This window comes from Pelophylax lessonae, assembly GCF_965119305.1.
Source record: "Pelophylax lessonae genome assembly, chromosome: 3".
Taxonomy (NCBI): Eukaryota; Metazoa; Chordata; class Amphibia; order Anura; family Ranidae; genus Pelophylax; species Pelophylax lessonae.
Genome location: NC_138770.1, coordinates 40333136 through 40358551, shown reverse-complemented (window position 1 = coordinate 40358551; position 25416 = coordinate 40333136). Strand labels below are relative to the sequence as shown.

Below are 25416 nucleotides of genomic sequence, written 5' to 3'. Positions count from 1 at the left end.
TGTCCTGAATGGGGGGAAAGTTTTAGCTCTGAATTAAGTCTTACTGTACATCAGAGATCTCACACGGGTGAGAAGCCAAATTCCTGCTCTGAATGTGGAAAATGTTTTACAAAGAAATCAAATCTTGTTAGACATCAGAGATCTCACAGAGGGGAGAAGCCATATTCCTGTCCGGAATGTGGGAAATGTTTTACAAGGAAAAAACAACTTCAATTACATCAGAGATCTCACACAGCAGAGAAGTTGCATTCCTGCCCTGAGTGCAAAAATTGTTTTTCACGTAAATCAGACCTTGTTATTCATCAGAGAATCCACACAGGGGAGAAGCTGTATCCCTGCCCTGAGTGCGGTAAATGTTTTTCATGGATGTCCCATCTATACTCACATCAGAGATTCACACAGGTGAGAAGCCGTATTCCTGCCCTGAATGCGGGAAATGTTTTTCACAGAAATCAGCCCTTGTTCAGCATCAGAGATCTCACACGGGGGTAAAGCCATATGCCTGCTCCGAGTGCGGGAAACGGTTTTCATGGAAAGCAGACCTTAATAATCACCAAAGATCTCACACAGGGGAGAAGCCGTATTCCTGCACTGAATGTAGAAAATCGTTTTCTCGGAAGTATCATCTTTCTAGACATAAGGTATGCCACACGGGGGAAAAGCTTTTTTCCTGCCCCGAGTGTGGAAAATGCTTTCCACATAAATCAACCCTTGTAAGACATCAGATATCTCACATAGGGGAGAAGCCGTACTCCTGTCCTGATTGTGGAAAATCTTTTTCTCGGAAGTCCCATCTTTCTGTACATCAGATATGCCACATGCGGAAAAGTCTTTTTCCTGCCCCAAGTGTAGAAAATGTTTTACACCGAAATCAGCACTTGTCACACATCAGAAATCTCACAGAGGAGTGTAGGGATGAGTTGAACATTCCTGGATTCAGTTTGCGGGAGGTTCACTGAACTACTCCATAATTTTGCATGTTAATCTGAACCCCACTGAAGTCAAAGAGCAGAATCTTTAAATTCAATTCAGACTATTTTTATGGCTTAAAAGCAAGGGGTTCTCAAAAAAGGGTACATGTACGATGTAAACAAGCAAAAGTGACACTTAAAAAAGGAGAAAAAAAAAACATTTAATTTGCTGGCTGCTAAATTATATTTCCCTGCCAGCTGTTTCATAAGCAATGGGGATTCTCTTCGTCCATACCAGACCCTTATCCTAGATGAGGCTATGATATGGATTATAAGTGGGATCCCAACAAAATGAGCACAGAGAGTTCACCTGCATCCTAGAGGATGCTTTGCTGGCTGGCCACCTGTGTCTTAGCAACTTGTGATTCTGCTAGCAATACTTTTAAGTGTGGTATTGAAGTTAAGCTTGGAATTCACACACAAAAAAAAACAAGATAAAAGATGTGAAATCCATCCCAAAGTCCACTCATGGCCCTATTCAAGTACATAGCCTAGCTGGTCAGGGCGCATCTTGCCAGGAGGGGCTACTCTGGCCACGGACCTTGTCACCATGTTGATAAGAACAAGGGCCTCTTCCCTGCAACCTTGGCTTGATAGGTGCAGGGTCTTTGGGGGAGACAAAATCTGAAAGCCTTCTTGAAGAAAAAAGGGAAAGGCCTGTATTTGGGGGCTCCCTATCTGAATTAGTAAGGGGTATGTAGTACCCCCCTGTTCAAAAAAGTAAATAAACACAATGACTCTGTGACACAGTCCTATATTGGAAAAATAAAACACAACAAGGAGGGTAGCATTGCTCAAAGCTGCCTATGCCTTTTTTTTTTTTTTTGCAATCCTACTTGTGTTGAGTCTACTGTAGGGTTCCAGTCCTCAACTACCCAGACTATTCTCTGCAGCCAGTCCCCTGACAATATTTTTCACATTTTTTTTTTTATATGAATCTCTCTCACAAAAAATGTAAAAATCAACATTTTTTAACATTTTAGGCCAATTTGTTTTCTGCTACAAATTTTTGGTAAAAACAAAATCGCAATAGGCGTATTTTGATTGGTTTGCGCAAAAGTTATTGCGTTTACTAACTATGGGAAATATTTGTCATTCTTATTGTTTTTTTTTTTTTTTAACTAGTAATGGCGGCGATCTGTGATTTTTTTTTTTTTTTTTTGCGGGACTGCGACATTGTGGCGGACAGATCGGACCCCTGACCCCCTGGCTGACATTTTTGACACTTTTGGTGGTACCAGTGACATTACTACAGTAATCAGTGCTATAAATATGCACTGTTACTGTAAAAATGACACTGACAGGGAAGGGGTTAACCTTATTGGTGATCAAGGGGTTACGTGTGTCCCTGGGGGGGTGATTTTAACTGTTAGGGGGCGTGGCTAGTGAAGTAATCACAGAGACATACGATCCTACATAGCAGGATCACATAGCCTCTGTCATTACTTCAGGGACAATGACAGACGGCTGTGTTTACATCAGCCATCTGTCTTTCTCCCTCTCCTGAGGGAGATCGCGAGTGGCCGGTGGAAATCGGAGCCGCCGGTCACACGTGCTGGCTAGGCAGGGAACGAGCGGGGCGGGAGGCTCATGGGCGAGCGACGTAGGTCTACGTCGCTTTGCCTGTAGGGGCTGACTTCCGCAGTAAATAGTCGTGTGGTGGTCGGCAAGTGGTTAATGCTTGTACCATTTGTACCTTTGTCCTACATATGAAGTCAATAAAGATCAAGTAAACATCATTGTGTGTCTGGTTCTTGTTCACAGAAATGTTGCAATGGTAGCTTCTGTTGGTGATCCAGAACAGGGGGACCAACAGCCGAGCACAACTGTTCCATAACTCCTAACTTTGTTTCTGGTGCTTGCAGCAACATAAACCACTAAGGTTTCAGCTCATCTCCACCATTGGAGGAAGAGCTGAAGAAGACAGCCCCAGCCCCCACCTAGAACCAATTAATACTGGGGTTATAGGCCTGTAGCAAAGGTATTCCCAGAATAATGGGAAAAAAGGATTGATGGTAAAATATGGAAACTGGGGAACATTTTGTGACTCAGAGAGTCTTTGGTCAAGAGGAAATACATTTCTTGCGTAACTGTTCCAGTATTAATGGTGGAGCCATCAGCTAGTCAGATAGGCAGCAAACCTAGCTGAAGGGTAAAGGAAATGTCCAGGGAACAAGCACAAGAACCAGAGTCACCAATGGTTTAATCATCGCCGGCTCATGCAAAAACAATGATGCGTGCGAGAAGTAAGCCAACTGAGCCCCAGGGTAAGCTGTGATAGTGGCCTCCCTACTGGTTGGCCTAACAGTACAATATCAGAGGAGTGGTCCCAAAATTCTGCAATACAAAGTTTATCACATCTGCACCATGGGCACTTCTCAGAAGACAAGGCTGACCAGGGTAGACCCAGCTGCATACGTTCGGTGATGTTGTTTAGAGATGTGCAGAATGGAAAAATGTGTTTTGGGATAGATTTGTTATGTTACTAATTTAGTTTTGTTGATTTCGTGTCATTTAGTTTCATTTATTAATTTTCTAACAAATTCCAATTTTGCGGAACGATTCAAATTTGGACCAGTCAAAAAATGATCGACTGATTCAAATTCTGTGTGAAGAATAGCTGGTTGTTAACCACTTTAGCCCCGGAGGATTTGGCTGTGCTCAAAGACCGGGCCCTATTTTGTGATTCGGCACTGCGTGACTTTAACGGACAATTGCGCGGTCATGCGACGCTGTACCCAAATTAAATTGTTTTTTCCCCACAAACAGAGATTTCTTTTGGTGGTATTTGATCACCTGTGCGATTTTTAATTTTTGCGCTATAAACAAAAAAAAGAGCGACAATTTTGAAAAAATAACAATATTTTTCACATTTTTTATATGAAATTCTCAAAAAAAAATTAAAAAATCAAAATTTTTTAACATTTTAGGCCAATTTGTTTTCTGCTACATATTTTTGGTAAAAAAATCGCAATAAGCGTATTTTGAAGTTATCGCGTTTACTAACTACGGGAAAGATTTATGTCATTTTTATTGTTTTGTTTTTGTATTGAGTAAAGGCAGCGACTTTTTTTTTTTTTTTTTTTGCGGGACTGTGACATAGCCGCGGACAGATCAGACCCCTGACTGACATTTTTGACACTTTTGGGAGTACCAGTGACATTACTACAGTAATCAGTGCTATAAATATGCACTGTTACTGTCAAAATGACACTGGCAGGGAGGGGTTAACTTTATTGGTGATCAAGGGGTTAAGTGTGTCCCTAGGGGCGTGATTCTAACTGTGGGGGGGGGGGGCGTGACTTATGATGTAACCACAGAGACATAAGATCCTACATAGCAAGATCTCATAGCCTCTGTGCTTACATCAGGGAGAATGACAGATGGCTGTGTTTACATTGCCCGTCCGTACTTCTCTCTCTTCTATGGAAGATCGCGAGTGGCCGGCGGACATTTGAGCCGCTGGTCACACGCGCGGGGAAGGCAGGGAACGAGCGGGGGCGGGAGCTCATGGCTCAGGCTCATGGGCGAGCGACGTAGGTCGCTTTGCCCAGGAGCGGCTGACTGCCGCAGTAAATAGTCGTGCGGCGGTCGGCAAGTGGTTAGGGAGTGGACCAGGAAGCTGCCTACCGTGTCCTTAACAATCGATGACTCATCATCTGTCAGCGGGCTTCCTCACTGACAGCTGAATGTAAACAGAATTGCCAGCAAATAAAAATTCTGAAAAAAAAAAAACAGCGTGGGGGTACCCCCTTTCAGGTCTGGTGTGGATTTTAGGGTGAACCCCCACACCAACGTTTTTTTTAAATATGGCCCGCTCCTTACCAACCAGCTATTCTTCACACAGAATTTGAATCGGTTGACCATTTTTCGACCGTCCGAATTCAAATGATTCCAAAAATCTGTTAGAAAACTAATAAATGAAACTAAAATAAACACATTTTAACTAAATTAGTTACTATTATCATGTATCTGAATCTCTGAATAAACAAAATTTAGTCTGAATCTAGATTTGGACCGAAACTAATTGCACATGTCTAATGTTGTTAAGTGATGGAGATACTGGAGTCATTGGAGCCTCAGGGGAGGTAAATAGGCAGGCCCAGAGTGGCAATAAGCTTCCATCTTCTCTTGTCTCAGCTCCATGAGACCACGGACAATCTGAGCAACTAATCCGATACGTTCGTTCAAAGATTCAAAATTCCCCACTGGAGATAATTTATCCTTTAGTGTTTCCGAACGACCAACCTGAATATTGAGAGCAGCGTCAGTCCACTGTGTGTCTAGAAGAGATGTGTTCTTCAACAGGTGGAGCAGCTGCTCAATCAGGGTCATCATAAAGTTCGTACAGGGCCTCACACAGGGCGGAAACATTCAAGGCTTTGCCCCCCTGTTCCAAATGTAACCCCCCCATGGGTAGGTGCTAGAATAGTTAAAGCGTAACTCCACTTTTGTTGAGAAAAAAACATTCCCCTCTGGGTGATCTCTGTACATTACAAGGATTATAACAAACTTTGTTGCAGATTCCTTCCTTTTGTTATTCTGAAGAAATCATTGTTTGTTCCTCTGTGCTGAGTGGGTCAGATGGGAGTGGTTTCATAATTATCTATCAGCTGTGGCATCTGCGGAGCTCTAATGAGGAAAGCTGCTGGGCCTGCATCCCTTTAGACGTGTTCCTATTGGGAGTATCTCACCAAAAATGACATTTTTGTTGCAGGGGATGCCAGAAATCTGACTTGTATCTTAGTGCAGACTTCTGGGAAAATTGGTGAGCCAATCACACAAGCAGGAATTTATGTTTCTGGGGGTGTGGTCAGTATTCATTCTGTGTACAGAACAGCTCCAGGCGGCCATATTGCATTGCATTTTCAGAAAATTACAACAGCTGCAGATTTAAAAGGAAAGGTCATTTTTAATAACATTCAATTACAATATGATTTTTGTCGCAATTGTATACACTATATTGTTTTTTCTTTTATTTGCTGATTTTCCTTCCCCACGAAAGTGAAGTTACCCTTTAACCACTTCAATACAGGGCAGTTACACCCCCTTCCTGCCCAGGCCAATTTTCAGCTTTTAGCGCTGTTGTATTTTGAATGACAATTGCGTGGTCATGCAACACTGTACCTAAACTAAATGTATGTCATTTTTTTTACCCACACAAATAGAGCTTTCTTTTGGTGGTATTTGATCACCGCAAGGTTTTTTCTTTTTTGCTACACAAATAAAAAAAGACCGAAAAGTTTGAAAAAAAAAAGGCACTGATGAGGCGGCACCGATGGGCACTGATATGCAGCATTGGTGGGCACTGATAGGCAGCACTGATATGCAGCACTGATATGCAACATTGGTGGGCACTGATAGGCAGCACTGGTGGGTGGCACTGATAGATGGCAATGATGGGCACTGGTGGGCAACACTGATAGATGGCAATGGTGGGCAGCACTGATGGAGAGGGCACCACTGGCAGGCTCCCTGAGCCCCGATTGCCATCCCTGGTGGCCATCCCTGGTGGCTCTAGTGACACCCCCCCCCAAGGGTCTGCACTGGTAATCAATGCTCTGGTTACCAGCACAGACCCCCCCCCCCCCCCACCTGTCAGGAGAGCCGCAGATCAGCTCCCCTCTACTCGTGCCTGTCAGGCATGAACTGAGGAAAGTCAATCAACGGCTCTTCCTATTTACTATGTGACCAGCTGTGATTGGACACAGCTGGTCACATGGTAAAGAGCCTACGTCAGTAGGCTCTTTATCGAGATCGGTGATGCGATGTGCGCAGAGCACATTATCCTGTACGCTGTCATATGACGGCGGGTCAGGATAATGCAACCACCTTCCCGCCGTCAATTGCCTATAGGGAGGGCGGGAAGTGGTTAAGTAAATGTTAAAGTGTTTTTTTTTTTTTTTTTTTAATTGCAACAATTAGTTACCACACTAGTCAGTGTGGCTGTAAAATCATAGGTACGGTAAAATCATAGTTTGGCTCACGGTACCCAGTGAGCTGTGATTGTTTAGTTAGGTCTTCTCTGTGCACTCTGCAGCTGCCAGTCTTATGGATGGCTCCTACTGTATCCAGGTAACTTAAGAAGTTTCTGGATGATAAGCTATGCAGATGGCTGCATGAATATTGATAAAGCCCCAGCCTGTCCCAGAGAGGCAGGCTTTGATGGCATGCTGGGAGACTGTATTTATTCTGGGAGCACACAGAGCTCTGGGTCTTTTCCTAGAGGGGATGAGCCCAGACAGGGGGGCAGCTGCCCTGCTAAGCAGAAGCTGCTTTTGGTGAGACCTCAAGTGGGGAACCTGAGGGGAGGAATACTGAGACCCGTGTGACAAAAAAGAAGCTGACTGTGGTGAGCTGTATGCCAAAGATCTGTCTGGTATGACTGCTATGACTCATCTGGCAGCTCTTTCTCTGACACTTCCCCCTAGTCTGGAAGCTTGTAGAAACTTCCAGAGTTGGAAGGTGGGAGTAAGGAGGGGCTGCCATGCATATTTATGAGGCTTTGGCCAATGGACCGGCAGGGGGCAGAGTGTACATCATAAATAGACATGGGCCATACCTGCAGGGGCGGAGTGACCTCAGGCCCGGGGCTCGGGTGCTGGAATATTCCCCCTAAAACACACAGAGGAAGCCCTTCCTGGAAACACGGGAGCAAGGAGAGAGGACAGCAGAAGCAGGTCAGCACGTCTGGGAGATCTCCTGAGAGTCAGTCAGGTGGGCTGGTGAGTGTCAGTTTGGAGGACTGTGGGGAGGAGATAGCCTGGGGGGCTAGTGCTGCAGCCAGGTGGGTTGGCAGTGCCTGAAGAGGTGGCACTGGGATCAGTAGCCACAGGAGTAATGTCATCTGGACACTGAAATTCTACTACACACCTAAGGGGCCTCGGGTTCCTGCCTGTAATGGGCCATTGCTTCACCTGACTAAGTGACTGTCAGGTGCCCACAGTGTTCCAGCTAGGTTCTGCAAGCAAATGTGCGCTGGGGTGAGGAAGAAGAGCTGTATATAGATACTATATATAGGAAAAGTTGTCCTTAAAGATATTGTTGAAGTCAAATGGGCATCTTTGACTTAAGTGTGCCTGTGAAGATTCGGTGTGCCTGACTGTGCAGAGTGGGGGATCCCATACTACTTCCTGCTCCTTAGGAGGCGCACTACACTATTTCTACTTAACCACTTGCCGACCACTCACTGAGCTGGTACTGCGCAAAGTGGCTCTTTATACGTCACTGGACTCCTGCCCTTCTCTGCGTCGCGCGCGCGCTGTATTCAGACACAGCGGGAGTCGGGCCAGGGGAGGAGAGGCGGTGATCACCGCCGCTCTTCCCCGATCGTTGGGGATCGAGTGAGGAAATCCGCCCGCTTGTGTAAACAAAGCGGGCGGATCTCCTATGTGACAGGCAGGGTCAGATTACAGGATTCCGCATAGCTGAACCTGTGATCTGTGTCTGTGTCACACAGTCACCTCCCCCCACACACGTCAGTAAGCACCAGGCATACATTTAACCCCTTGATCACCAATAAAGTTAACTCCTTCCCTGCCAGTGTCATTATTACAGTAACAGGGCATATTTATAGCACTGATTACTGTAGCAATGTCACTGGTACCCCCAAAAGTGTCAAAAATGTCAGTTAGGGGTCCGATCTGTCCGCCGGAATGTCGCAATCCCGCAAAAAAATTGCAGATCACCGCCATTACTAGTAAAAAAAAATAAACAATGAAAATGACCTAAATCTTTCCCGTAGTTAGTAGCCGCGATAACTTTTGCGCAAACCAATCAAAATACGCTTATTGCGATTTTTTTTTACCAAAAATATGTAGCACAAAACAAATTTGCCTAAAACGTTAAAAAATTTTGATTTTTACATTTTTTTTTGGGGGGGGGGGGGGGATTTCATATAAAAAAAAATTTGAAAAATATTGTTATTTTTTCAAAATTGTCGCTCTTTTTTTGTTTATAGCGCAAAAAGTAAAAATCGTACACAGGTGATCAAATACCACCAAAAAAAAGCTCTGTTTGTGGGTACAGCGTCGCACGACCGCGCAATTGTCCGTTAAAGTAACGCAGTGCCGAATCACAAAATATGGCCTGGTCGGGAATGGGGTAAAATCTTCCGGTCTTAAAGCGTTTAAAAATACGCTCATTGGGAATTTTTTTTTCAAAGACATGTAGCTAAATACATTTTGGCCTAAATATATGACAAAAATTGAATATATTGGATATTTTTTAACTGTCAAAGTTGAAAATGTCAATTTTTTCGCAAAATTTTCGCTCTTTTTTTCATTAATATCGCAAAAAATGAAAAGCGCAGAGGTGATCAAATACCACCAAAAGAAAGCTCTGCTTGTGGAAAAGAAAAGAACGTAAATTTAGTTTGGGTACATGACTGCGCAATTGTCAGTTAAAGTCGCGCAGTGCCAAGTTGCAAAAAGTGGCCTGGACGTAAAGCAGGAAAATCCTCTGGTGGTAAAGTGGTTAAAGAATAACTGAGGAGAAAACGTATTTTTGTTAGTTTTGGATAGAGTGGATTAGAACCCCTGTCAGTTTTTATTTCTGTCTGTGCCCCCTGTTAAGGAGATTCCCCTTCTCTGTTTGTCCTGTTTACCATTATCATTGAAAGTAAAGGAAAATACCAATTTTGAGTTGTCCCCAGAAAACTAATAAGGGGAGATATACCAATGGGGACACTAGTTCTAATGACCTGGGAGTCCCCAAGGAATTCCCTTAATTTTCCAGGATTTCATGTCACTTCCTGTTTGGGTATGGGACAGGAAGTGAAGGGAAATCTCTGCAATGGGACACAGATGGTGAAAAACAATGTGACAGGGTTATAACCCTCCCTTGCTCTATCCAAAAGAAAAAAAAGCGGGAAATTGTATCATACTTACCGTAATTTCCCTTTCCTGGTGCCAATCCATGGCAGCATACAAATGATAGAGCTCCGCCTCGACTCCTCCCTCAGGACTAGTGCATAGCATAAAAGACAAGAAGGTCCCTTCCCCCAGCATTCTCCTGTAATTTAGAATACCGAGGGTGGGAGCGTATGCTGCCATGGATTGGCACCAGGAAAGGGAAATTACGGTAAGTATGATACAATTTCCCGCTTTCCTGGTGCCTCCATGGCAGCATACAAATGATAAATAAATAGCTGACACGGGTGGGATAATGCACACACAAAAAATAAATTTTATTCAGACAGAGGACATGGCTAAGCTTAGTGCCTTCCTTCCAAAGTTTACAGTTGAAAGGGATCCTGGATCAATTCTGTAATGCCTGATGAAAGTATGGCAAGAAGACCAGGATGCTGCCCTGCATACCGTCTCCAAGGAGACGTTGGCCCTAGCTGCCCAAGATGCTGCTACAGCCCTCGTGGAATGAGCTTTCACCTGTGTTGGAGGCACCAACTTCTTGGATATGTACGTTTTTTTGATTAGCTTCACTATCCAGGAGGCTAGAGTTCTACTAGTGGCATCTTTCCCTCTATTTTTCCCGTGAGGGATGATGAATAGTCTTTCCGATATCCTAAAAGATTCGGTGGCAGCCAAGTAGGCTTTCAGCACTCTGGCGATGTCTAATTCATGGCAAGTATCGGAATCCATGTCAGTAAAAACTGGCAATGCCCAGGGTTCTCTTAGGAAAGCTGATGACGCCACTTTGGGGACAAAGCCATGAATCGGATGGAGTTCCACCCTATCCGGGAAAAAGGAAATGTGTTCCTCACCAATTCCTAGTGAGTGGAGTTCCGAAATTCTCTTTCCAGATGTTATGGCTAAGAGGAAGACCGTTTTTAATGTAAGATTCCAAAGTGAAATTTGCTCTACTGGGGCAAACGGCTGATCTGAGAGGACCTCCAAAACGAATGAAAGATCCCATTTTGGAAAGGAGCGCCTGGCCGGAGGGCGGATTTTTAATACTCCTCTCAGAAAGGTCACTACTAAGGGGTCTTCTGCCCACCTTCTATTGGATGCGGCCGATATTGCTGCTACCTGAACCTTTAGGGAGCTCAGACTAAGACCCAAATCTAGACCCGTCTGTAAAAAACTGAGGACGTCAATCGTAGAAGGAGAGACCGGGTTGAATCCTTTTCCAGAAGCAAAGGTTTGAAACTTGTTCCAGATTTTATTGTATACTGTGTTTGTGGAAGGTTTTCTCGCTCCTAGAAGGGTAGCGATGACCTCTGTGGAGCATCCTAGGTTTTTAAACCTCTCCCTTTCAGTTTCCAAACCCGAAGGTCCAGCTTGTGGGGATTCGGGTGAAACATCCTGCCTTGGGACAACAGGTGAGGAAAGGAGGGGATCCTCGTCGGCGGTTCCAGGCTGAGATACATGGCTAGAGGGAACCATGGTCTCTTCGGCCAATAGGGTAGTATTGCCAAGACTTGGACTTCTTCCTTCAGAAGTCTTGAGAGAAAACTCGCAATCAGTGGGCGAGGTGGAAAGGCATAAGCCGTCTTGAAGACCCATGGGCATACCAGAGCGTCCACTGCTTCGGCCGATGGGTGAGGAAAGCGGGAAAAGAAACGGGTCAACTTGTTGTTGCTCGGAGAGGCAAACAAATCTACCTGAGGATAGTCCCAGAGATTGACTATCTGCTGGAAGATGTGGGGGTGTAGAGACCACTCGTTGCTGTCCGTGAAGTTCCTGGACAGCATATCTGCTTCCATATTCAAAGTGCCTGGAAGATACACAGCTTTCAGGCCGAGGAGATTCTTCTCTGCCCATAAGAGTATTGGCTCCACTTCCCTGAGAAGGGATCTGCTGTGTGTGCCCCCTTGTCTCTGGAGATAAGACACTGCTGCCCTGTTGTCCAGACGCAGTAACACTCTCTGACCCTTGATGATGGAAGTCAAGGCTAACAATGCTTGAAAAGCCGCTCTGATTTCTAGGATATTCGACACAATCCCGTTGGTAGGGAAAGGCCACCTTCCCTGTACCCTTGTCTCCCCGCAATGGGCTCCCCAGCCCTGTCCGCTGGCATCGGACGTAATTGTGATCCATGAGGAAGAGCCGAGGTGATGCGATTTGGAAAGATTTGTTGCGTCTGTCCACCAGTGTAGGCTTCTGATTGTTGATGCTGACAGACTGATCTTTTGGGAAAGATGTAGTCTCTTCCACTGTGCCAGAAAGGCTACTTGGAAATGCCTCAGATGCCAATGAGACCAGGGGACTAAAGGGATGCAGGCCGACATAGTGCCTATTAGACTCATGCATTGAGATGCTGTCAGGAAAGAACACCGCCGAACTTGGATCATTTTCTGAATAATGGCTTCCCTCTTCTGAGGAGGCAACGAAACTGAACTTTGTTTCGTGTTGAATAAGGCGCCCAGATAAATCATCTCTTGAGTAGGTATTAACTGGCTCTTCTGTAGGTTTATCAACCATCCCATTTCCGTTAATTCCTGCATTAACATTTCCTTGTGGACTATGAGCTGGTCTGGGTTGGAGGCCAGAAGCAAGATATCGTCTAAATAGTGGTAGACTCTTAGACCTCTTTCTCGAAGTGGAGCGAGGGACGAGATCAGTATCTTTGTGAAAACTCGTGGAGAGGTGGACAAGCCGAAGGGAAGGGCTTGGAATTGGAGGTGCAATTGTCCCACTGCGACTCTCAGGTATTTTTGGAAAGAGGGGAGAATTGGGACATGCAAATACGCATCCTGCAGATCTATAGAGATCATCCAGTCCCCTGGCTGGATGGCATGGATAATCGTTTGCAGGGACTCCATTTTGAACTTTTCGAGAAGAATGTGTCGATTTAGCTTTTTTAGGTCTATAACAGGTCTCCAACCTCCTGTTTTCTTTGGGACCAAAAAAAGGGTAGAATAGAATCCCTTGAAGCGCTCTTCCGAGGGAACAGGAACTGCTGCTTTCTGAAGCTGGAGAGATGACAGGAAATGAGACAGTGCTTGTGCCTTTTGATGGGAGGTCGGCCACGTTGTCTGTTGGAATGAATCTGGAGGAGGATGACCCAAAAAACTCCAAAAATGGCCCCAACGAATAGTCGATAGAACCCAAGGATCCTGGCAGCGGCTTGCCCAGATTGGAAAAAATTGTTTTAGCCTGGCCCCCACTGGAAGGGACAAGGCTAAGTTGGCGTCAAAAAGGTTTTGGCGCCTCTTGGGGAGCGGTAAGGACTTTATTTTTTCTGGAATTTAGGAAGGAAGCTTGAGTGCCTCTCCAGGGTCTCCTGCCCTCTCTGGCCTGTTTTGGCTGTCTGTAATCCCGCACATTAGATGGACGGAATCTTGCTGTAAATGGCCTTGACTTGCGAGCCCTTCTGTCTTGTGGAAGCATGCCCGATTTTCCGCCCGACACTCTCGAGATGGCTGTATTTAGTTGTTCCCCAAACAAATTTTTCCCATCAAATGGAATCTTGCACCAGTTCTGTTTGGATGCAGGATCGGCTATCCATGGTTTAAGCCATAAAGCTCTTTTTGCCATCACAGAATGGAGCATAGCTCTGGCTGAGCATCGGATGGTATCAATTGCCGCTTCTCCTACAAAATCTGCCGAAATCTTGAGCTCTTCCAGGGCTTTGATTATGTCCTCCTTTGGGACGTCCTGACGTAAGGCAGTCTCGACGTTTCCTGTCCAATACCTAATAGCAGTGGAAACTGAGGTGAGGGCAATTGCTGGTCTGCAAGCTGCACCTGCTGCCAGATAAGATTTTCGTAGATCCGAGTCAATCCTTCTGTCTAAAGGGTCCTTGAAGGAAGTAGAGTCCTCCATAGGTAATGTAACGTTCTTTGCCAGGCGGACCACTGCTGCATCTACAACTGGCATAGAGGTTAAGGAATGCATATCCTGTTCAGCCAAAGGGTATAGCTTGTTCATACGTCCCACCGAAAACTTCTTATCTGTTTTCTGCCATTCATTATCAATGACCTCCTTAATTTCTCCCATTAAAGGGAAATAGATCTGTTTCCTTTTCAGGAATGGAAAATAGGATTTGGATTTTTGAGGAGTGGGATCTTCTACCTCCTCCCAGGCAATAGCTTTTTTGACCGCCTGAATGAAGGGCTGAACCAAGGTATACTGGAACCCAGATAGATCCTCTTCATCTGAAGATCCCTCCGAGTCTGACTCCCTGGCTGGATGCTCTACCGGATGTAAAGGAGTAATAGTTGCAGAGGGACCGGGCCTTTCGGTATCTGGAACATGAGCAGAAGGTTCGGAAACAGATTGGGTCGGAGCCAATGATAGCTCTGAAATTGAATCCTTAACCGTCCGTTTGATCAAGTCTACTACTTGTTTGCTTTCCTGCTCCCGATTGGCCGCATAATCTCTTAAGCAGTCCTTGCAGACTAATTTATCCGGGAGGGGATTTGCGCCACAAGCCCAGCATTTTTTCCTGGAAGAATGAGGAGGGGGAGATGGGGAATAGTTCCGCCTCCTTGATCTTGACCTTGATCTTCCAGATCTATGATGTGAGGATCGGGATCTATATGGACTCTCGTCATCTCGATGTCTTGAAGATTTCTCCGATCTCTTGGAATGGGCAGGGCTGGTGAGAGAGGGAAAATTCCCATCACTCAAAGGCACATGCTCTCTCTTTTTTTTTTTTTTTTTTTAATACTCACGTAAAGTTGGTCCCATACCTATCAGAAGTGTGAGGATCTTTTGCATGGGATGAGTGACTCATGATGGCTTACAAACAGCAGGGTCAGCTAAAAGGGAAAGAGAGAGAGGAAAAACCCCATTTTTTTTTTTTTTTTAAGATAACAGGAAAAGAAAGGAGAGAGAGAAAAAAAGCTTTTAGATCTAGACGAGACAGATATACGCATACATACACATACATATATATATACATATATATATACATACAACCCTCCCTTTAGCACGCACATATACACATCTGTATACAAATTACATAATCCCAGAAAAAAATGCAAATGTTTAAAAGTAGAACTGCTGTACCTAAGGGCCGGTAAAGGAGCAATTGCAGGGCTTCTTGATAGAGGCAGCTCCACACACTTAATTCAACTGCCTCCTTATATATGCCTTTATTTAGGAGACATAGGGAGGGCCACTGGAGGAAACTGCTGTTTTTAATTAACCTAATTGTAAGGGAAAGCGAGTATCGCTTTCCCTTACCCAATATGGCCGCCCGGTGTTGGAAATGCCACTGCGCATGCGCCCGCGCACGCGCCGTGCCTCCCGCGGCTCCACGCAATGAGCGCCTGCATCCTCCCACTGCTGGTGACGTTCCGCTCTACCGCGCATGCGCCCGCACCCGACGCCGCTCCACGAGGACGCCGAGGAGCGCGCACACGCTCCTGCTCGCCGCAACAAACACCGCCGCCGAGGAAGAAGGACCGGCATCCCCCTGCACAATGCAAATACCAGGTAACCCTGCTGGGGAACAGGTAACCCTGCTGGGGAAAAAATACATTAAATCTACCTACTCATACCAATATAAAAAAAGGGGAAAGAAACAAAACAAGATACAGATAATACACACATCATCCTCAGGAAAAACAATGACATTTATAATAAATGATAGAATAAAGGGAAAACCTGACCCAGCTGTTTTGCAGAAACGACTCATCCATAATTTTCCAGAAACTGCAGACTGCGTTCCTATGAGGAAACTCTGCTTTGACCCCAAAAGATCCACAGAAGGGGTTCCCTGCCTTATTAGTGCTATGAGCGACCCAAGAGCAGGGACTGCGTCTGGGAGAGGCTGAACCCAGCGGAAGCTGCCAAACTAAGTAAGGCAGAGGTAGGGACATACTGCTAACTCTTCACCAGTTCCAGAGGTATGAGGAAAAAAAGGAGAATGCTGGGGGAAGGGACCTTCTTGTCTTTTATGCTATGCACTAGTCCTGAGGGAGGAGTCGAGGCGGAGCTCTATCATTTGTATGCTGCCATGGAGGCACCAGGAAAAAGTTTTGCCTAAAGTTCTACTTTAGGCTAAAGTCTCCTGTTTGTTTCAAGCCCACACTTCATTATAGCTTTCTCAGTTACCAAGTCCTCAAGTTGTACATAGTTCTTATCTTTGTAGTATCCCGCCACTTCCCTCAACCCTATACAAGTCCTCCAAAAATAAAAAACACAAAAACCCATGCAAATGCTGCAAAAGACTATATTGGCTGCAATCTCCAGAAAACCAACCTCGAAGGGAACCATGTGCTCAGGGACACCAGATGAAGCTGAGCCAGAAGGATGAGCAACATTAAAAGCAGGAGGACTTGAAAGTAATTGGATAAGATTCTCTAGTTGGAAAAATCTTTAGCTCTGAGATCTGTTTGTGAGCTCTGCAAGTGGAGCACTGTCTCTGTTATCTAAATACATGGCTGGATCTTACTGTTATGGCATCCCCTGGCAGGTAACTCTCCAGGCGTGGAGTCTAAGTGACAGCTGACCTTACCCAGAGCTCCCGATGGTGGAGACAGGCTGGAACCTTGGTTTATGTTGCTGCAAGCATGATAGATGATTTGAGGTGAGGTGCCTTAGTTTTAAGGCCCCTTTCACACATGCTGTCCGTTTGTCCGTTTTTCATCCATCCGTTGACAGATGAAAAACGGACATCAATGTATCTCTATCTAAAAACGGATGACAACGGATGATCATCAGTGAACATCCATTTTCATCCGCTTCCGTCAATGTCCGTTTTTTTGAATGGATGAATGCCCTATTTTTCATCTGTCAAAAAAAACGGATCGGACGAAAAATGGATGACAAACGGATGACAACGGATGAAAAACGGATAACAACTGACGAAAAACGGATGACAACTGACGAAAAACGGATGGAAAACTGATACATTTTGACGTGACTGAACTGATGAACTGAACGGACCGTATGTGTGAAAGGGGCCTTACTGGTAAATGGACTAGACTAGAAATGGACTAAGTGCACCTGAGCTTAACAGCTGAGTGGGTCAGCTGGGCCTAGGCCTAACAGCTAAGTGGGTTAGCCTGGCCTGGCCTTGACAGCTATGTTTGCTAACTGGGTTTCAATGTGTGGTGCGCTAGCTGGATTTGAACAACTTGGATGGGTTAGTTGAGCCTGGGCTTGACAGCAAGGTGGGTTAACTGAACCTGGGCTAGACAACTGAGTGGGATAGCTTGTGCATGGCTTGATGGATGGGTGGGCCAGTTGGCTGTCTGGAAATCCTGGACTGAGAGGCTCACAGTATAGACCACAAATAAGTGACAATTGGCATCCTCCTCCACAACCAGGCTTACGATGGAAAGGAAAGGGACACACAAGAGGAGGTAATAGACAGGCATGTGCTCCACTGAGGGGTTTTCATCTCTCATAGGCACTGGCTCCCTCTGCCCTTCTCACTCCCCACCAATCTGCAGCCACTCCCAGGAAAGGTCCAGGGTGGAGTCTTTGTCCAGGCACTTTTGGGTAATTTATTGCATTTATGTGCCCTAAAATAACTTTAGTGTATTTTTTACAAAACCTTTGCTTTTCCTAGACCTAATATAATGCAACAATAAAAATCCACAAGTTTACTCTCTAGGGCTGGGGTCATCAACCTGTCAATGACCGGCTACCCATCAACAAGTGACGGGTAGACTATGAAGATGTCCCACTGTTGCCAGCCTGGTCCTTGCTCCACAGAGGCGCATGCGCACACTCATCCAATCCCAAGCTGCAGAGGCAGTCCCCACCCCTTGTATATGTGGGGCTGCGGGGCATTTAAATAGCTAAGGCGGGTTCCGGTTTGGGTTTTTCTCCGAACAAGCCCCAGCTCCTCCTATGGATATTGCTCACTTATCACCATTGGCCCTTCTCCCCGGTCCAAAGATAACATATGGGAAGATGAGAGGATTGCCAGCAGGGATCAACGCCACTGCACCTTCCCTGCGCCCTGCTAACACTCCAGTCTTCCTGACACCCCAGCCCTCCTGATGTCCCAGCACCATGCTCTCCTGACACCACAGTATCATTCCCTTCTGACCCCCCCAATACCATAACCCCCTGACACTCCAGATCTCCTGACCCTCCAGTACAATGCACTCTTGACACCCCAGCACTCCTGATCTTCTTAAAACCATATCCTTCTGTCCCCCCTGTGCCATGCCCACTTGAGACCCCAGCCCTCCATATCTCCCTGTACTATGACCTCCATATGACTCAGTACCATACTCTCCTGAGCCCCCTCCACTGTGCCCTCCTGACTCCCCTGTACTGTACCCTCCTAACCACCCTGTACCAGGCCCTCCTGACCCCTACTATATATACTGCTGACTTATATACACTGCCCTACCTACTACTGACCTCTGTACACTGCCCTACCTACTACTGACCTCTGTACACTGCCCTACCTACAACTGACCTCTGTACACTGCCCAACATCCTACTGACCTCTGTACACTGCCCTACATCCTACAGACCTCTGTACACTTCCCTACATACGACTGGCCTCTGTACACTGCCCTATATCCTACAGACCTCTGTACACTGCCCTACCTACTACTGACCTCTGTACACTGCCCTACATACTACTGACCTCTGTACACTGCCCTAAATCCTATTGACCTCTGTACACTGTCTTATATACTACTGACCTCTGTGCACTGCTCTACACCCTACTGATCCCTGTACACTGCCCTACATACTACTGACCTTTGTATACTGCCCTACATCCTACTGAGCCCTTGACACTGCCCTACCTACTAGAGAGCTGTGTTCACTGCCTCACATCCCACTGAGCCCTGGACGCTGCCCTACACACCACTGACCTCTGTACACTGCCCTACATTCTACTGACCTCTGTACACTGCCCTACATTCTACTGACCTCTGTACACTGCCCTACATCCTACTGACCTCTGTACACTGCTCTACATCCTACTGACCTCTGTACACTGCCCTACCTTCTACTGACCTCTGTACACTGCCCTACATACTACTGTTCTCTGTACACTGCCCTACATACTACTGACCTCTGTACACTGCCCTACATTCTACTGACCTCTGTACACTGCCCTACATTCTACTGACCTCTGTACACTGCCCTACATCCTACTGACCTCTGTACACTGCTCTACATCCTACTGACCTCTGTACACTGCCCTACCTTCTACTGACCTCTGTACACTGCCCTACATACTACTGTTCTCTGTACACTGCCCTACATGCTACTGACCTCTGTACACTGCCCTACATGCTACTGACCTCTGTACACTGCCCTACATACTACTGATCTCTGTACACTGCCCTACATACTACTGACCTCTGTACACTGCTCTACATACTACTGACCTCTGTACACTGCCCTACATACTACTGATCTCTGTACACTGCCCTACATACTACTGACCTCTGTACACTGCCCTACATACTACTGACCTCTGTACACTGCTCTACATACTACAGACCTCTGTACACTGCCCTACCTTCTACTGACCTCTGTACACTGCCCTACATACTACTGTTCTCTGTACACTGCTCTACATCCTACTGACCTCTGTACACTGCCCTACATACTACTGACCTCTGTACACTGCCCTACATACTACTGACCTCTGTACACTGCCCTATATACTACTGACCTCTGTACACTGCCCTACATAATACTGACCTCTGTACACTGCTCTACATCCTACTGACCTCTGTACACTGCCCTACATCCTACTGACCTCTGTACACTGCTCTACATACTACTGACCTCTGTACACTGCCCTACATACTACTGACCTCTGTACACTGCTCTACATCCTACTGACCTCTGTACACTGCCCTACATACTACTGACCTCTGTACACTGCCCTACATACTACTGACCTCTGTACACTGCCCTACATCCTACTGACCTCTGTACACTGCCCTACATACTACTGACCTCTGTACACTGCCCTGCATCTTACTGACCTCTGTACACTGTCCTACATCCTACTGACCTCTGTACACTGCTCTACATACTACAGACCTCTGTACCATAGTTGCCAACATTTAAAAAAATGTTACAGGGACACTTTGCAGCACAGCTATCAATTACCACACCCTCTTCCCTGAAGCTCCGCCCACTCTGCATAATAAATCTTGCCTACTTATCAGATTATAGAGTCTACTCAATATAGAGAGAATTACAGGAAATTAAAAAGGGAATTTCAAATTTAAGGCCACAGTAGCAGAGTTGGAATAAGTCTCCCATTCCGCTGCACTACTTCTGCATAACATTTATGGGCAGTCCGATTAACAGGCGCTTCCAGGGACAATATAAATTACTTGGGTCAGGCTCCTATTTGCAGGGACTGTCCCAGGAAAAAAGGGACAGTTGGCAAGTATGCTGTGCACTGCTCTACATACTACTGACCTCTGTACACCACCCTACAATCTACTGACCTCTGTACACTGCCCTACATACTACTGAACTCTGTACACTGCTCTACATCCTACTGAGCCCTGGCCCTACATCCTACTGACCTCTCTACTCTGCCCTACATCCTACTGAGCCCTGGATGCTGTCCTACATCCTACTGAGCCCTGGATGCTGCCCTACTTACTACTTGCACTGGCCAGAAATCAGAGCAAATATCCTGGCCTGAAACTAGTCAAAAAAATCAGCCTGTAGTACCAGATGTTCTGCCTTCATGACGGACTCCAGCATCAGATTTGTGGGAGTGACATGAGAAATTGTGAATAAAAGTGAATGCCAAGTTTCTCACTGAAACTATTCTGGACCGGCTGCAAAGGCTATGAATGTGATTTTCAGGAGCACATGGAGCTCATTGCCCTGGTGAGATTATCCATACCAAATCACCTTCCCAGATAGTTTACTCAGTCACAACTCCAATGTAAGAAGATCTGGCGATGTTTATTCGTCGTATGATCCGTAGAATGTGCAGTTACAACAGGTAAAAGAACGATTCTTCCATACAGGTTAGGAGATAGTACTTATCACATTGAGTTTTACAGCAAAAATGGCTGATACAGAAAAAAGGGGAGGGTAAAACCTCCAGCATGGAAACTATGGAGTGGTACAAAGGACAAACTTAATATGAGCATTAAAGAAACAGTACATTATAATAAAACAGCTTCATGTAACATGACGCTCCCCGTCTAAAATCTTTAGATTTCAAAACCTATTAAATAAAAAGATATAAAGATATAATATAATATAATATAATATAGAAAATATAAAGATAAGTCCAAATGTCAAAAGTCCAACTTGAACCTGTAAGTGAAGAAGACATTAGAAAATAATACTGGTGTGTAAACCACAAATACGAGATACCTACAAAACAAGAAGGTATGCAGTGAACGAACAACCAAACATGAAGTCCAATAACAGATGGCAAAGTTCTGTAGTCTACAGTTAATAGCTGTGGAACTTCAACAGTGGCATAGTAAGCAGTTATTAGTTGTATTCGCCCCGCCATGGCATGGTACAGCCTGGTACTCTTGCATAAGTCACTCACTTGGGAGAAGAAGTACCAATTCTGTGATTGGTCGTGAGAAAGTTTGAGCAGAACCTCCTTTGGTTATCTTAATCTCAACCTTCCGAACTTTCCCATCATCGCTGGGCATCACACTTGTTACAAGACCCATAGGCCACTCATTGCGACAGACTTCTCTATCTTTCAGAAGAACAAGGTTGCCTACTTTGAGGTTGGGCTTGGGTGTTTGCCATTTGGAACGGCTTTGAAGGATATGTAGGTACTCCTTTCTACAGCGGTGCCAAAACACGTTAGCTAGGTGTTGCACCTGTTTCCATTGACGCCTATAGATATCCTTAGGGTCGATCTCAGCAGAAGTTATCACAGTAGTCCCAACTTTCTGAGTAAGGAGTGTGGCTGGGCTAAGAATCACTGGGGAATCAGGATCAGAAGATACTGGTACTAGAGGCCTTGCATTAATGATGGCGGAAACTTCCGAGAGAAAGGTACTCAAAGTCTCATGAGTCAATAGGGAAGACTTGTGGTCCTGTAACACAGAATCAGGAATTCTTCAAGCGATTCCAATCATTCGCTCCAAGGATCCTCCCATATGTGAAGAATGTGGTGGATTAAACACCCAAGTACATCCATTGTTTGCTAAGAAATTGTCTAGTTGAAGTTCTTTACAGGCTCCAACGAAGTTAATACCACAGTCGGATCTTAGCTGCTTGACGGGTCCTCGGATGGAGAAGAATCTTCGTAAAGCGTTAACAAGAAGAATCCATTGACTCGATCACCTCAATATGTACGGCTCGTATGCTGAGACAAGTAAACAACACAGTCCACCTCTTGCTATTGGCTGCTCCACCACGAGTCTTTCGAGTTACCACAGTCCAAGGACCGAAAACGTCAACTCCAACGTAGGTGAAAGGTGGATCTGTACTTAAACGATCAGCTGGCAGGCTTGCCATTTGTTGTAATTGGTGTCTACCTCTTAACTTGACGCATTTGAAAATCAGGGAAGAAACACATCTCTTCATTCCAACAATCCACAAGCCAGCTGACCTAATAGCGCCTTCTGTAAATTGTCGACCTTGGTGTTGCATTAGTTCATGATGGTGCCGGATTAGAAGAGTGGCAATGTGGGGCTGACCTGGTATGATAACAGGGTTTTGTTCCTTGCTGCACAGGTCAGATTTCTCTATTCGGCCTCCAACTTGCAGCAACTGATTGTCATTGACCACAGGGTTCAGATTGAATAGTGAAGAACCCTTTGATAAAGGTATTCCACCTTTGAATCTGTGGAATTCTTCCATGTACACTTCTTGCTGTACACAGCGAATGATAACCCTTTCCGCATGCTCAATTTCCATTGCGGTAGGATGGTTGGTACAGATGTGCCAGCCATGACACTCTGATGTTGAGCTTCTTTTAAAACAATGAGCAATGTGAATCAAATAAGCAATAGCCCTAACAGCTGATGACCAGGTAGAAAAACGTTCAAAACGATGTGACTTGAGTTCAGGTTCTGAACTCGCAGAGGTATGCAGTGTGGTGTTCATAGACCTGATTTCTTTATCATCATCAGGATGAACCAGTTCATAGGTAACGTCAGTGGAAATTGAGTAGGAGTTCTCACAAAGAAATCTTGCAGGTGACAGCCACAAGCAGCCATGAAGACCCCTGAGGTCTTCAAATAGGCCACTGCAGCAATAGCTTCAACTGATGCGTCTGAGAAAATATGGGTTTCCCTCTGGTTAGCAGCTGAAATGGAGACTGGGGCATAGCAACGTGGGATTTGAAGCTGTTCTAGTGACTTCAGAGAACCTCTCGATTTCTCCCATCTTTGTTGTTTCTCAATAGGTAACAGAGTATCCCAATCTATGTTATCAGTAGTAAGCTGTCTTAAAAGCATCTTGCCTTGGGTGGTGACTGGGGCTATAAATCCCAGTGGGTCGTAGATGCTGTTCACTGTGGACAAGACTCCTCTCTTGGTAAAAGGCTTGTCACAGGTAGACACTTGAAAGGTGAATGTGTCTTCTTTGATGTTCCACAGCAGACCTAGACTTCTCTGCATAGGAGGCGTGTCTGACCCAAGGTCAAGGTTAAGGTCTTTCACACTGGCAGCATAGTCCTCAGAGGAAATGCATTCATTAACTCTTGGTTGTTAGATTTAATCTTGTGAAGTCTCAAGTTTGCTACAAATAGCATCTCCTTTGTTCTGGTGAGAAGATCAATTGCTTCTTTAGCAGTTGGAAAGGATTTGAGCCCGCCGTCTACATAAAAGTTCCTTTCAACGAATTGACGAGCGTCGGATCCATACTCAGCTTCTCTGAGCTGGGCTGTCTTTCTTAGTCCATAAATTGCTACAGCTGGGGAAGGGCTGTTCCCAAAGACATGCACCCTCATTCGGTACTTAATGACCTCTTTGTTGATGTCGTTGTCTTTGTGCCATAGAAACCTGAGGTAGTTCCTGTTGTCTTCCTTGACGATGAAGCAGTGGAACATTTGTTGAATGTCAGCCATCACTGCTACAGGTTCTTGTCTAAAGCAAATTAAGACTCCAATCAGGCTGTTGTTCAAGTTGGGCCCTGTGAGGAGCATGTCGTTAAGAGAGATGCCTTCGTGTTGGGCACTGGAGTCAAAGACAACTCTGATTTGGTCTGGTTTTCGTGGGTGATACACACCGAAGGAAGGGAGGTACCAGCATTCTTCTCCTTCTTTCAGTGGAGGTGCGGGTTCGGCATGACCTCTATCAAAGATATTCTGGATAAAGTCCACAAAATGTCTTTCCATCCCTGGTTTCTTGCTTAAAGTATGCTTTAAGGAGTAGAATCTTTTAATGGCTTGATGTAGATTGTTCGGTAGCTTCTCTCTCGGGAGGTGAAAGGGTAGGGGTGCTACCCAACTATTGGAATCTTCCTGAAAGAACTCATTGTCCATTACTTTGAGGAATTCCTTGTCTTCTACCGAAGGAGCTAACATGTCATCTTCACTGCTTGTATTGAAAACTGTAGAGCCAAAACTGTTATCGCAGGTGCGGGAAAGGTTTGTGTTGCCATGTTGCAACTTGCAGCTAGTTACCTGCTCTCTTACCCAGTAGTTATGTGGGCATGGCTCAAAGTGAGTATTACGACCATTTGGCAATACATTTGTCTTGAATGAAGAAATGTTAGTAGGCCTTTTCATTTTGCCTATACAGACATTGCCTATGATGACCCAGCCTAAGTCCAGGTGCTGAGCAAATGGAGCATCTGGGGGTCCACTGACCTGCCTATGCACCTTGTGGACCCTCAGAATATATCTTCCCAGCAGAAGAAGGATTTTAGCATCTTTGTCAAGCGGTGGGATTTCGCTTGCTATTGACTTTAGGTGAGGGGGGTAGAAGGCGACTTCTGGTGTAGGTATTTCTTCTTTGTTGGCTGGAATTTGGTTGCATTCTACGAGTGTGGGTAAGGGTAATTGTAAGTTACCTCCTAGAGAAGACACAATAAATCCATGGGCCCTTCTTCCAAAGACCTCTGTGGTGCCACTACAAGTGCCTAAGGTGTAAGGGTGAACCTTTCATTTTATGCAGAATAGAGCAACAGTTCAGATCGGGCAAGTGACCGATTGCTTTGATCGTCTAAGATAGCATACAACTATAAAATCTTTCCTGGTTGATCCTTGTGGTGAACATTCACTAGGCATATTTTAGCACAAGACTTGTCACAGTGGCCTTCCCCACAGACGTCAGTGCATGAGGAAAATATCATGGTAGAATTGGGTACCTGATCTGTGCTCTCCCCGCCGCGATTTGGCCCAGGAGAAAGATTTGCAGGTTGTGAAGGAGTGGACCCAAGTGGATGGAGAGCTTGCACATGGTCCTCAGAACCACACTCTATGCACTTGATAGGGGTTTTACATTCCTTGGCAAAGTGCTCAGTGGAAGCAAAGCATCTATAACATACCCCAAAAGTCTTTAGGAGTTCCTTTAGTTCTTGTAGGGGCTTCTTCCTAAAGCCGATACATTTTTTGAGGGGATATGGCTTCTTGTGGATAGGGCATAATCGGTTTGGGTTTTCGATCTTGCCACTCTTTTTTGAGACAGGAGCTGAGGTGGAAGTGGGAA

General features: G+C 45.5%; 1 protein-coding gene across 1 annotated transcript in view; it reads left to right on the top strand.

The window, feature by feature from the left end:
- The window catches only part of LOC309550292 (uncharacterized protein), a 979642-nt gene that overhangs the window by 722919 nt on the left and 231307 nt on the right, over nucleotides 1–25416 (top strand). The window contains 3 exon segments of the mRNA XM_082250695.1: nucleotides 27–391; nucleotides 394–950; nucleotides 2837–2932. Coding sequence (XP_082106821.1) covers nucleotides 27–391; nucleotides 394–950; nucleotides 2837–2932 — 1018 coding nt within the window.